Below are 12,961 nucleotides of genomic sequence, written 5' to 3'. Positions count from 1 at the left end.
CTGAGTCGCGTCCCGGGCCCCAGCTCAGTTTGGGGTTTTGTTCTGTTCAAACATCAATTGTGTGCTGCATGGAACCGCGCCTTGCCTTTAGTCTAGGTGCGCGAAAGCTGGCACATTTCCGATCTACTCGCTTAATGCCCTCCTAACTCACTTAGAGTAGGGCGCACTCTCACTTTGCTGTTTCTCTGTTAAGGTTTTGATGAACCTCAAACTATTTTTAGGTTGGGATACCCCCAGCACTGCTAGGCGGGTTATTAGCAGTTGGTTGCTCAGCTGTTGCTCCCTTTGAGGGTGTCAGTGTTCAGACTCTCAAGCTCGGCCATGTCAGGAAGGCACCGTCGCCCTTTGAGCTCTTTCTCCTGCCCTGGATATGAGAGGGTGGTGGGGAGGATGGGCATGAGAGGGAGAAAGTTCTGTTCTTGGAGTGGCTTGTTGGAAGTGGAATCTTGGGCCAAAGCACAGTGGGTAAGGTACTTACTTGCCTAGGTTGCAGCCGACCCGGGTTCAGTCCCTGGCACTTCAGATGGTCCCTGAACACAGAGCCAGGAGTAAGCCCTGAGCATGGCCCAAAAATAACAACAAAAAGGTGGAATCCCATGGGGCCAGAACGATAGCACAGCGGGTAGGGCGTTTGCCTTGCACGCAGCCAACCCGAGTTCAATCCCCAGCATCCCATATGGTCTCCCCAGCTCTGCCAGGAGTAATTCCTGGGTGCAGAGCCAGGAGTAACCCCTGAGCATTGTTGGGTGTGACCCAAAAAGCAAAAAAAAAAAAGTGGAATCTTTATATGAAGAAGCTTAGTTCTTTTAAAACTATTTTCCCATAGAAACTAGACTAATTGTTCTCATTATTGGGTGGAATAATTGTTTTGTTGAGATTTATAAGTGCTTAATGTATCTTGTTTTTATTAGCCCTTTATTTGATGTATGATCTACCATCTTTTCTACTATTCAGTAGATTGTCTTTGATTTTGGCCAGCTTGTCTTTAGCCATACCTGCAACAACTTTTCATTGTTTCTGCCAGAGGCATCGTCACTGAAGGCATTCCTGAGGTCTACGTCCTAGAGTGTTCTGTGTTTTTCTGTGTATTTTAGAGATTATGGTCTATCCAAGCTTAAAAGATCTTTAATCCACCTTAACTTTTGTGGCTAGTATGACATACAAACCCAGCTTCATTTTCTTCCATGTGACTGTCCAGTTCTCCCAGCACCCTTTGTTGAAGGGCTTCCCTTCCTCCACTTCATTCACTCAGCTCCTTTGTCCTGTATTAACTGCCCATCAATCTGGAGATTTATCCCTGGATTTATGTAAGTCCTAGTCTAGGGATCTGAGAGTCTGATAGGAAAGAGTTTGCTACTTTCCTGAGATTTTAGTTGTTGATCCTTGCTTTTTGTTGGGGGACCATTCAGTTCCCCTCACATAGGTACATTTGATATAACAAATGTGTTTATTGTCTGATATGGGTGTTTCTTCCAGTCTGAGAATTGATCTTATAAACCAGGGTCATACAGATTTGATTACTAAATTTTTATAGTCTAATTGAACATCAGGAAATAGAATGCTTCTTTTTTTTTTTCTTTTATTTATTTATTTTATTCCTTTGGCAGTTTGAGTTTTATGTTTCCATGCAAATTTTTCACTGGATTCTTTAGGGTCTCCTCAGCATACTTTAATGCCATTTAGGAATAGCTTCACTTCTTTTCCAGTTTGGTTCCCTTTGATTTCTTTCACCATGTGATTGCTGTGTCAAGGACTTCAGAAGCTATGGAATAGTGATGAATAAAGCGGACCTTCTTGCTCAGGAGTAAGCCCTGAGCATGGCCCAAAAATAACAACAAAAAGGTGGAATCCCATGGGGCCAGAACGATAGCACAGCGGGTAGGGCGTTTGCCTTGCACGCAGCCAACCCGAGTTCAATCCCCAGCATCCCATATGGTCTCCCCAGCTCTGCCAGGAGTAATTCCTGGGTGCAGAGCCAGGAGTAACCCCTGAGCATTGTTGGGTGTGACCCAAAAAGCAAAAAAAAAAAAAGTGGAATCTTTTTTTCTCACAGGGGGCTTGCAGTTTTTCCATCATGGAGTATAATGTTGCTTGCAGGTTTGTTTTCAGTGGCCATTACTATTTTGAGGTACATTTCTTCTGTCCCTGTATTGATGTGAGATTTTATTATGAATGAATGGTGAAGCTTGTCAAAAGCTTTCTCGACATTGCCGATGAAATCACTCTGAACCTGTTTCTTAAGAGCGTTCAGGTGTCTTTCTTATAAGAAGCATGGGGTTGGTTTTTGATTCCTGATTCATTTAGGCACTTTCTTCTGCCTTTTGATAGGAGAGTTTAGCTCATTGAAACTTACAGAAATAAAATGATACAAAGGAATTTGTTGTTTTCCTGAGATTTTAGTTGTTGTTGCTCTTCACTTTTGTTGGGAAGGCATTCAGTAATCCTTGCACGGTTGCCTTTGATGCAACAAATGTGTTTGTTGTGCTTGTCTGAGATGGTTGTTTCCTCCAGTCTGAGAATTCACCTTAGAGGCTCTAACTTTTTGAAGGTTCTTTCATTCAGCTTTGTGCATCAGTCTGACGACAGATTTGTGTTCATGGTGCATTTACTAAAGCCGCTACGGTACCACGTTAGCTGGCCTGAACTTCAGCTTGCTGGTGTCCAGCAGCCGGTGGGGCATCACAGTCTGGCCAGCTCTGGCAGCCATGGGCCTGTGAACCCAATCACAGTTGCTTAGTAAGCTGTTCTTTCTCCAGAGCCCCTGGGGAATTTTTGTAGGTGTCCGTGCTGGGTTCTGGATGACTACTGCTCACTGTGACCTGATGGGTAGCACTGACCTCTGGGGAGTTTGTCACCAGCCTGACTGCTTCCAGTTGAACCTCAAAGAGCAGCTGTTCCTCCCTCTGATCCGAGAATCACTGCACACTGCCTGGTAGCTCTGTGCCTGGTGTCCGGCACACACCTGGGCAAACTTCCTTTGGTTCTGGCTGTAACTGCGAGCCTGTCAGTAAACACAGCCCAGACCTTTTGGGTGAGGCCCAGTGACCCCGAGAGGGTAGAGCAGACTGCATCCTGTTGAACAGGCCGCCTTGGGAATGGCAGTGCCCACCTGGGCCTTTTAGACTCCAGAAGCGCCAGTATGAACTTGAAGTTCAGTTGTCTGTCTGAAACCTGGTCATGAATAGCTTTGTAACTAACTGGGTCTCTCCTGGTGGTTCAATTAAAAAAAATTTTATTTTATTTTTTTTAAATTTGAAGTTCCATGTAGGTTCAGTGCCAAGTTTCTGATTCCTTTTCTCATTCTTTGTCTGCTTTCCCAGATCCCACATCGGGGAAGCACTTCTTAACTCTGAACTTTTGTGTTCTGAACTAATAATCTCTGAGGCAGTAGTGATCCTGGTGCTTTTCCTCAGGATAGCCTGTTGGAGTTGCTGTGGTTCAGTTCTGCTTTGATGCATTCTTTTATAATCTTGTCTACACACAGATTTTAGTTTTAATTTCATGTTTATTAAAACTGTGATTTACAGAGCTGTACATAATACAGTTTTTTTTCAGGCATTCAGTGTTCCAGCACCAGCAGAACCACTACCAGTAAGACCTTCACTCCGCCACTTTTCCTCCCCCACCCTCATCCTGCCACTGTAGCAGACAAAAGATTTATTACATGTATTTCATAGTGCTTGCTCCGAGGAAATTCAGAGGAATGGCAGTTATCAGAAAATGTATCAATAAAAGTCCATTTATAATAGTTGCTGTATATTTTATCTACATAAGTAGAGAAAGTAAAATACTACAATATATTGCCTACCCTTATTTACATAAATTTTCAACTCTAAAGTAAGTAAAGTAAAGGCCCTCCCGTTGATCATCGATTTGTTCAAGCGGGCCCAGTAACGTCTCCATTAGACACTTTGTCGTTACTGTGTTTGGCATATCGAATACGTCACGGGGAGCTTGCCAGGCTCTGCCGTGCCGGGCTCTCTGAGAGGAGCAGAGAAATCGAACTCGGGTTGGCCATGTTGGCCACTTGTAAGGCGAACGCCTACCGCTGTGCTATCGCTCCAGCCCTAAAGGATGCTGGAAATCGAACCCGGTCAACTGCGTGCAAGGCAGATGCCCTACTCGCTGTGCTATCGCTTCAGCTCTAATATATAAATATATTGCATTAATTTGTATTTTGTAACTCTTACTTTATACTTGTTTTTTGTACATTTTATTTTGTACAAAATAAATTAATCAAGAGTGAAAAGAACTAAGACAATTTAAAGGGGAGGGTGCTGGCCTTTCATGCAGACAAAGCAGGGTTGATTCCCAGCACCCCATATCGTCCCCCAATGCACAGCCAGGAGTGATGACTGAGCCCGGAGTACAGTCAGGTGTGTCCCCCTCTCCCCGAAAAAGAAAGAAAATACAAAGGGCACAATCTGAATAGACCTATAAAGGTACAGTATTTCATGCTTGTGGGCTGTAGCGATAGCACAGCGGTAGAGCGTTTGCTTTGCGCGTAGCCGGCCCGGCCGAGCTGGGTTCAATTCCTTCACCCCTCTTGGAGAGCCCAGCAAGCTACTGAGAGTATCTCGCCCACACAGCAAAGCCTGGCAAGCTTCCTGTGGCGTATTCAATATGCCAAACACAGTAACAACAAGTCTCATGGTGGAGACGTTACTGGGCCCGCTCGAGCAAATCGATGAGCAACGGGAGGACAATGACAATGACAGTGATTTCATGCTGAGAAAAGGAATATTGAAAAGACGCATTCTGTATGAGACGTCAACCCCTTATTGAAAATCTTGGCAATCTAGGAGTAAACATACCTGCCTTAATCTAGTGTAGGGCATCATAATTACAATGAGTGAATGCCATACTCAGTGCCAGGTGCTGAGAAGTTACTCCAGTGCTTTACAGAAGCTCTTTTAATGATTCTTGTATAACTGGTTTCCAGGCTGTGAGTTTCCCCCAGCTGTGGCCTGTCCCTGAAGCTCTGTAACGTTCCTTCAGATCTGAGTGATAATCTAGCCAGATAGTGTTTTAGGGGAGCTGTTGACTTGGTTGAGTGTTTGTGCTAGGTCCCTGCATTATCTTCTGGCTCATCGAGTCTCACTTGACAGATTTGCTGTGACTCTTTGGGATCTCATTTGTATATAAGCTGCTTTGTTGATCTTGCTGCTCTCACTATTCATGTCTGCAGAGCTTTTCATTGTAAGTACTAGAGTGTGTCTTGGCGTTTTCTCGTTGTGTCTCCTTTCTTCTGGAGGCCTTCTGGCCTCTTAGATCTCAGTGTCTGTAATCCTCAAGTCTAGGAAATTCCTGTCATGTCCTTAAATAATGTCCTTTCATCTCCTTTGCCCTCCTGTTCCTGTTCTGTAGGGACTCTGATGATTCTGTTTTTCCTTGAGCTCCTCTCATACTTCTAGTATGCTGTTCATTTCTTTTCAGTCTGTTTCACACCTCCTGTTGTTTTCTAGCAGTTTCCTTCATCATTCCTTGGGCTCCTTGATCTTGCTCAACTGCTGTTAATCTGCTATTCAGAACTATTGAGTGTATTAAATCATCTGCCACACTTTATTTCTGCTTCGAGTTTTCTCCTTTCAGCGCTCATTTTTTCTGCTGTGCCTTTGGCTTTGCTGACTTTCTGTGCTGTTGTTTCTTTGGTCTCGTTGAGCGACCTCACAAGGTGTCGACTAAAGTTATTGAGGAGCTAGTTGGTGCTTGTTGAGCCCCCCTCTGTGTTTCTGCTCGTGGAGCTTGGTGGGCTTCTCCACATCTTCCCCTTCGGGCTTGCTGCGCTCTTATTGGGAAGGTGTGGTGACGTGCCGAGTCTTGGAGTTGGAGAGCTGGCTGCCTTGCTAAGGTGTGGGGGCTACCTGAAGGGAGGGGAATCCACCCCCCACCGTCTCCCCCCAGACAGACACACCCCACCCCACCCCGCCCAGGTCTACAAAGGCTGTAGAATTGTTGGCCAGGCAGTGATCTACCAGGGAGGTAGGGTGATAGTATGCAGAGTTCAGTAGTGGTAGAGCTGGATGCCTTGCTGTGCTGGAGTTCTTTGGGAGGCTGCCCAAACTCTACACACAGATTTTAATGCTCTCCTGTTTTCTTGTTTCAGGGAAAAAATTAAAGGTTGGATTAAGGAGCAGGCGCATAAATTTGTAGAGCGTTACTTCAGTTCAGAGAATATGGATGGAAGTAACCCTGCACTGAATGTTCTTCAGAGACTTTGTGCTGCAACTGAACAACTCAACCTCCAGGTACCGTGTCTGCATCCTACCTGTCGTCCACCATGCTCTGCGGACCCCTCCCTCGCCGACTCGAGCCTTCCAGATGGAGCTGTTCAGTAGAGATTGTTGTTTTGATCTCTAAACATTACCCTTAGCTCTGACATGTCTTAATATGTCCCTGGGCTTTTAGTGGTTCATTATTTTAATTATTAAAAATACTGGGAATTTCATCTTTGATTTTTTCCATTTTCTCATGTTCCTTAATAGCAGAATCTTAGAAATGCCCCTCAAGCATGTTTTATGTTATCTTAGTTTTTATTATTGATAGGGTTCTCTTTAATCCCTTTTCCCTCATGGCTGGAGGCTTAATTTAAGCATTTTATAGTTCATCTGACTCTTACTGTTTTTGTATTTGATGTGCTTTGATACTACAATTTTAGTACTGTGTTTTCAAGAAATTTATTCAGACTTTGAATTTAATCTTTTTTGTATTCTGGTATTTTCCTTAATTTCTCTTTTATTTTTCTTTTTTCTGTTAATATGGCTATTGGGTGTTTATTTGTGTGTGTGTATGTGTAAGGTCATGCTTCCTAAAGATAAGAGCTGCACAAATGCACTCCCTTTAAAAAGGCATCAGGGTGGATTGGAATCGCTCAGACAATACAGAAGGATTGTTTTGTTACTCTTTCAGGTGGATGGTGGAGCTGAGTGCCTTGTAGAAATCCGTAGCATAGTCTCAGAGTCAGATGTTTCATCGTTTGAAATACAGCATAGTGGATTTGTGAAGCAGCTGTTACTTTATTTGACATCTAAAAGTGAAAAGGATGCTGTGAGCAGAGAGATCAGATTAAAAAGATTTCTTCATGTATTTTTTTCTTCTCCAGTAAGTGATCTAAAATTCCTTCTGTATCGTACAAGATTTATTGTTCAGCTTTGTTAATATTTTGATCCTAGTGGTAATTTCTAGTAAGAATGCTTACTAGGATATTAAGGGTAAAGCTTTTAACTGTAGCTCAATTGTTTCGTCTGCTGTGTAGTAAATATAAATAGTAAAATAATTTGGGCCCAGAGCGATAGTACAGCAGGTAGGGCATTTGCCATGCATGTAACAGACCTGGGTTCGATCCCCAGCATCCTATACAGCCTCCTGAGCACCGCCAGGAGTAATTCCTGAGTGCAGAGCCAGGAGTAACCCCTGAGCAAAGCCGGGTATGACCCAAAAAGCCAAAATAAGTAAAATAATTAAATGGCAATTTAACAAATGCCAAGCCGGAGAAATAGTGCAGGGGTTAAGGTGCTTCAGGCGGGCCCCCTGGGTTCAGTCCCTGGAATTCTGGAACCCTGACCATTGCCGGAGTGATCCCTGAGGACAAAGGCAAGATTCTTGTGAGTCCTGAGCACTAGCAGGTGTAGCTCCCACAAAACAAAAGCCCTTGCCACAATTTCCTTGGTTGATGTATCTAATCTCTTGTTTGGGGGCCACATCTCGCGATGCTTAAGACTTTGCACTCAGGGATTACTCCAGGTGATGCTCAGCGCACCATTTGGGATGCTGGGGATCAAACCCGGGTCTACTATGAAAGGCAGGACACCCTACCTGCTATCCTATCACTCCACCACCACCTCCTCTTTTTGTCCTTGCAAAACAAATCTCATCAGTAAATAAATTTCATTCTCTATATTGGTTTTAACACATAGTTCTTTGCAATGTATATCTTAGAAAATAAGTAACAATAAGTATAACAATCAGCATAAGAAAGACATGTTTCTGTTTTCTTCATAAAACAGTACTAATACTAATGATCCCTTTCGTGAGTGCTGATTTACCACTAACAATGTGGATAACCATATTCAGTGGGTTGAGAGTAAAATAGTTACTGTCTGCTTTTGAGTATACTGTTAACATGATATTCTTGTTTACCACTGCTTAAGAGAAGGCATCCCTAGGGAAGTTTCCAGATCATTTGTGTAATCAGGCTAAGGATAGCTCTCCTGTGTTTGTAAGACTCCTCCATGCCTTTTCATCATTTGCAGGCATTTGAGCACTGCTTATTTTAAGTGAACTCTTTTCCCTAGAGCTGGAGACTCATTAGATGTAGAACAACATTGATTATAATTTTATATCATGTTTAGGATTGTGTACAGATTTATAATTTCTTACTGAAACACCTTGGTTTCTGTGGTATATTATCACACAATAATACCGTGTATATGACCTAATATTCCAAGTTTGTTCTCAGTAGCATTACACTCACATCACACATTTTTGCAGCAAAACATGGCTATTTCTACCAAATAAGAGCTCTCAGAGAGTGAGAAACCAAGAATACCATGTCTCTTACGGTTTGACCATGGATTGTGTTATCTTTCCAAGCCCTGGGAGTTAGGAGAATTCCGCATTGTGGGCCTTCTTTATTGAAGTAATTTGTTTAGAAACATTGTTCCAAGTAGTTGTGTTAAAAAGGTAAAGGTGTGAAATGTTTTCAGAAGTTGTGCTCACTTTCTCTTTTCTTTTTGCCACTTGTATAACTAGCTTCCTGGAGAAGAGCCCATTGGAAGAGTAGAACCGATGGGTAATGCACCTTTGTTGGCATTAGTTCACAAGATGAACAACTGCCTCAGCCAAATGGAACAGTTTCCTGTCAAAGTACATGACTTCCCCAGTGGAAATGGGACAGGAGGCAGGTAAGGATCATTGCCTAGGTATGACCTTCCCATTCATTGGCGTTTGTACTTAATTTTATTGAGGTAAAGTGGCAAATGGTAGTCTGGTATCTTCGTGGCTTGCCTAAATGTATTTACTGTAAAGAATATCTTATACCTTATAGAGTATCTTTATTTTTGAATTATTGAATATCTTATAGAGTAAATCAGACTCCACTTGCATTATGTACTTAAACATGATGTTTAACAAAAATATATCCCTGTTAATTGCTTTTCTTTTCATATACTTTGCTATACTCCAGGAATTTGGGGAATTTGTGCTACAGAATTCCTTACAAACCTTACTGGTAGTTTTTGTTGAACTTTATAAGGTTCCTTGGAATGTTAGAAATAGAAGCCTGGAATGTAACCAAACTGGTTTGGTTTTAAAGTATACAATTTGGAGCTGGGGGTAGCTCAGTATTAAAGCTTTTCTGCGCACGTGAGGCCCTGGTGGCTGCTCCCCAGTATTTCTAGTAATGATCATTTAAAATTAAAGGAAAGAGCCAGTTTGATATTTTAGAAGCATTTGAAATTTCGATGAATCAAGACACATTATTAGATGAAGTGATTATTGCAGAGTAGAATTGTAAGGGGACATTTTCAATTTTGCTTGAGAAAAGTGGGTCTTTATCCAAACTATATAAGTTATGTATGTTTCCTTAAGTATATGTCAAATGTAATGGGCTATTCTCTCACAGACTTCCTTGCATGCTTTATGTAATCCTATAACTGCTTTTTAAAGTTGTCTGTATCTTACTTGCTCTCTTAAGAAATGAGTAATTAAATGTCTTCAGGTTTAGGCTGATGTCGCTATTAAATTGCTTTGTACCAAAGAAATAGCTAATTTATTTTTAAGGTTTTTAAGAGGTAATTTTACAGCTGAAATCTTTGGGAAAAATTGGGGTCTTTTTATTTTTAAGAAATAAGATTGAAAGATGAAAGAGACTCGTGGTTGAGGAAATTTTTCTGCAGATCATTAAATATTGATGATGGGGTATTTCTGTGCAGAGGGTTTGTGGGAAGGATAGATAACAAAATGTTGGTTTCAGGTTTTCATGTGCGTTCATACATATACCATCGTCTTTTACTAGAGGGTCATTAAGACACCTCGGTGTATAATGGGATTTTGTGCTGCTTAGCATTGTAATTTCCATCTCCATACATCCTTTCTTGATCACCACCTGAAGTCCGGTTTCCATCCATCACCTCACAGATGACCCTTTAATTGATTCCAACTCTCCATGCTCTCAAGCTCTCTGATGGTGTCAGTATTAACCATCAGCCTATTCGCATGAAGAGTTTTGTTAGTGGCTTTCTTCGTATTCTAAATATGAATGAAATACAGCGGTGCTTTTCTCTGACTTATATCACAAGTGGGGACAGAGCCGTAGCACAGTGGGGAGGGCATGTCCCTTGCACGTGGCCAACCCAGTTTCGATCCTTGGCATTCCATATGGTTCCCCCAGCACCGCCAGGAGGAATTTCTGAGTGCAGATCCCAGAGTAACCCCTGAGCATTGTTGACTGTAACCCACAGTAAAGAAGGCCCTAGAGTCCATCTGGGCTGGAGCGATAGCACAGTGGGTAGGGTGTTTGCCTTGCAAGCGGCCAACATGGCCGACCCAGGTTCGATTCTTCCGCCTTTCTCGGAGAGACCGGCAAGCTACCCGTGACGTATTCGATATGCCACAACACAGTAACAGTTGTCACAGTGGAGGCATTACTGGGCCCGCTCGAGCAAATCGATGAACAACGGGAGGACAGTGACAGTGAAGGTCCGTCCACCCATGGTGGTTGCAAATGGCATCATTTTATCTTTTCAGATAGCTAGCTAGCATTCGTGTGTGTGTGTGTGTGTGTGTGTGTGTGTGTGAGAGAAAGAGAGAGAGAGAGAGAGAGAGAGAGAGATTATCCTTTCATTTGAAAATAGAGAATGAAGATTGTTTCCACGTATTGGCTACAACAAACATTTGATTGCATATTTTCTAATTCATGCTTTTGTATTCCTTGGAGATATGTATACACACATACATATGTGTACACCTTCTTTTATTTATAAATGTGAATTGCTTGTTATAAACGTGTATTGCTTTCTTAAACAATTGGTAATCTTTTTACTTTTAGTAAATGCAGATTGTATTTGCTTATGTTTAATGTATGTTGGTTTTGAAAATAATAGAATAACTTTTTTTCACAAATTATCTTGAGCTTTTCTCTCAACAGAGGATCACAGGCTTTAAAATTTTTTAACACGCATCAGTTAAAATGCCAGTTACAAAGACATCCAGACTGTGCAAATGTGAAGCAGTGGAAGGGCGGACCTGTCAAGATCGACCCTCTGGCTTTGGTGCAAGCTATTGAGAGATACCTTGTAGTTAGAGGTAATTTCCATGCATGCACGTTCTATATGCAGTGATGTATTTGGGTGGGAAAATACTAAAAATGTAAACGTTATTTACCTGCTTATTACCGTTTGTGTTAAAGCAGGAGGAACTTGTGTTCATGTCAGTTTTTACGTGTGGTGTTCAGAAAATATTTTAACTTTATAATTGACTACCTAATTTTTCTGCTTTCTGTATCAAAGTATGTGGTACCGATTTTTCTAAGACGATGGTAGTTTAATATGTATGTATTGACTTTTCTACCTGAAGTTTCTTGGAACTCAGTGGCGTTCTTGGGCTTTTAGGGTATGGAAGAGTGAGAGAAGACGATGAAGACAGTGATGATGACGGCTCCGATGAGGAAATAGATGAGTCCCTGGTAAAGTACTGTTCCCGCCATGTTGTGCTGGATAAGGTGCAGAGGCAGAGGTTTAAGTGGGTTTTGTTTTGCTTTGTTTAGGCTGCTCAGTTCTTAAATTCTGGAAACGTTAGACACAGACTTCAGTTTTACATCGGAGAACATTTGCTCCCATACAACATGACGGTGTACCAGGCAGTGCGGCAGTTCAGTATTCAGGCCGAGGATGAGCGGGAGTCCACGGACGACGAGAGCAATCCTCTGGGAAGAGCCGGTATTTGGACAAAGACACATACAATATGGCAAGTCTGAAAACGACTTTCTTTGTGCTTTCTCGGTTTTTAGTACTTTTTGTAAAGAAAAAAAAAACAGATCTGCTCTAATTGTCTAGTTCTCACTCTCGGAGAACCCGGCAGGCTACCGAGAGTATCCTGCGCACATGGCAGAGTCTGACAAGCTCCACGTGGCGTATTCGATATGCCAAAACCCGGTAACAATGATGGGTCTCATTCCCCTGGCCCTGAAAGAGCCTCCAATGTGACACTTGCTAAAATCTCGGGGCTAGGACAAATGGAGACGTTACTGGTGCCTGCTCGAGGAAATCAATGAACAATGGGATGACAGTGACAGTACTTTTTGTGTATTCTGAAATTCATCATAACCTTTTTATTACTAGAAGCCGTATCACATCATTTATCTGGTGTACGTGCACATGCCTGTGTGTGTATTTTCATCCCTAATTAAGTCTCTCAAATACGTATTCACAGGTAGTAATCGTAGTTTGCATTTCCTTTCCTGAACTCATTTCAGTTTTTCATCATTGCCCTGGAGGCGGGGCACACTCTGCAGTGCCCAGGGGTCTCTCCTGGCAGAATTCAGGGGATCATACGCGATGCCAGAGATCACACTCTTTGGGTCTGCTGCATGCTCTCGCTCTGGTACCCTCATTTCAGGTTTCTAAACGAGACACATTTCTTCCTGAGATGTTACTTTTTTTCAGTAATTGGAAATTTGGTATCTCTGAAATCTCAGATGCAATTGATTAGCGTCTTTTTGTATTTGAGAATGATTATGTTTCTGGTTCCCCCCTGCCCCATAGAAACCACTCCTGGTAGTGTCTGAAGTTGATGCTTTGTTTTTGCCCGGCCCATACTTCACCGCTTGAGTTGACTCTCTAGTTCCACTAATTCTCTTTAAAGCGAGCCACTGTTCCCAGAATCCTTAGGATTTTTCTGTGACCCCTTTTGTACCGAGCGTCTCTTACAGATAAGGCGCTGCTGTTAATTCTCTGGATTAACA

General features: G+C 42.4%; 1 protein-coding gene across 13 annotated transcripts in view; it reads left to right on the top strand.

Moving 5' to 3' along the window:
• TRIP12 (thyroid hormone receptor interactor 12) overlaps positions 1–12,961 on the top strand; it is a 142,401-nt gene that overhangs the window by 111,647 nt on the left and 17,793 nt on the right. For 8 of the 13 annotated variants that reach the window (XM_056122046.1, XM_056122029.1, XM_056122023.1 and 5 more), the window contains 6 exons: positions 6,107–6,248; positions 6,910–7,101; positions 8,752–8,903; positions 11,132–11,304; positions 11,610–11,683; positions 11,765–11,964. In XM_056122046.1, the coding sequence (XP_055978021.1) occupies positions 6,107–6,248; positions 6,910–7,101; positions 8,752–8,903; positions 11,132–11,304; positions 11,610–11,683; positions 11,765–11,964 (933 nt within the window). The remainder of the gene's footprint in view (positions 1–6,106; positions 6,249–6,909; positions 7,102–8,751; positions 8,904–11,131; positions 11,305–11,609; positions 11,684–11,764; positions 11,965–12,961) is intronic. The other 5 variants (XM_056122040.1, XM_056122035.1, XM_056122014.1 and 2 more) reach the window with 1 other exon arrangement.

The sequence above is a fragment of the Sorex fumeus genome, unplaced genomic scaffold (genome assembly GCF_029834395.1).
Source record: "Sorex fumeus unplaced genomic scaffold, SorFum_2.1 ptg000005l, whole genome shotgun sequence".
NCBI classification, from domain to species: domain Eukaryota; kingdom Metazoa; phylum Chordata; class Mammalia; order Eulipotyphla; family Soricidae; genus Sorex; species Sorex fumeus.
The sequence above is the reverse complement of the archived record's forward strand: the minus strand, read 5'-3'. Positions and strand labels throughout refer to the sequence as shown.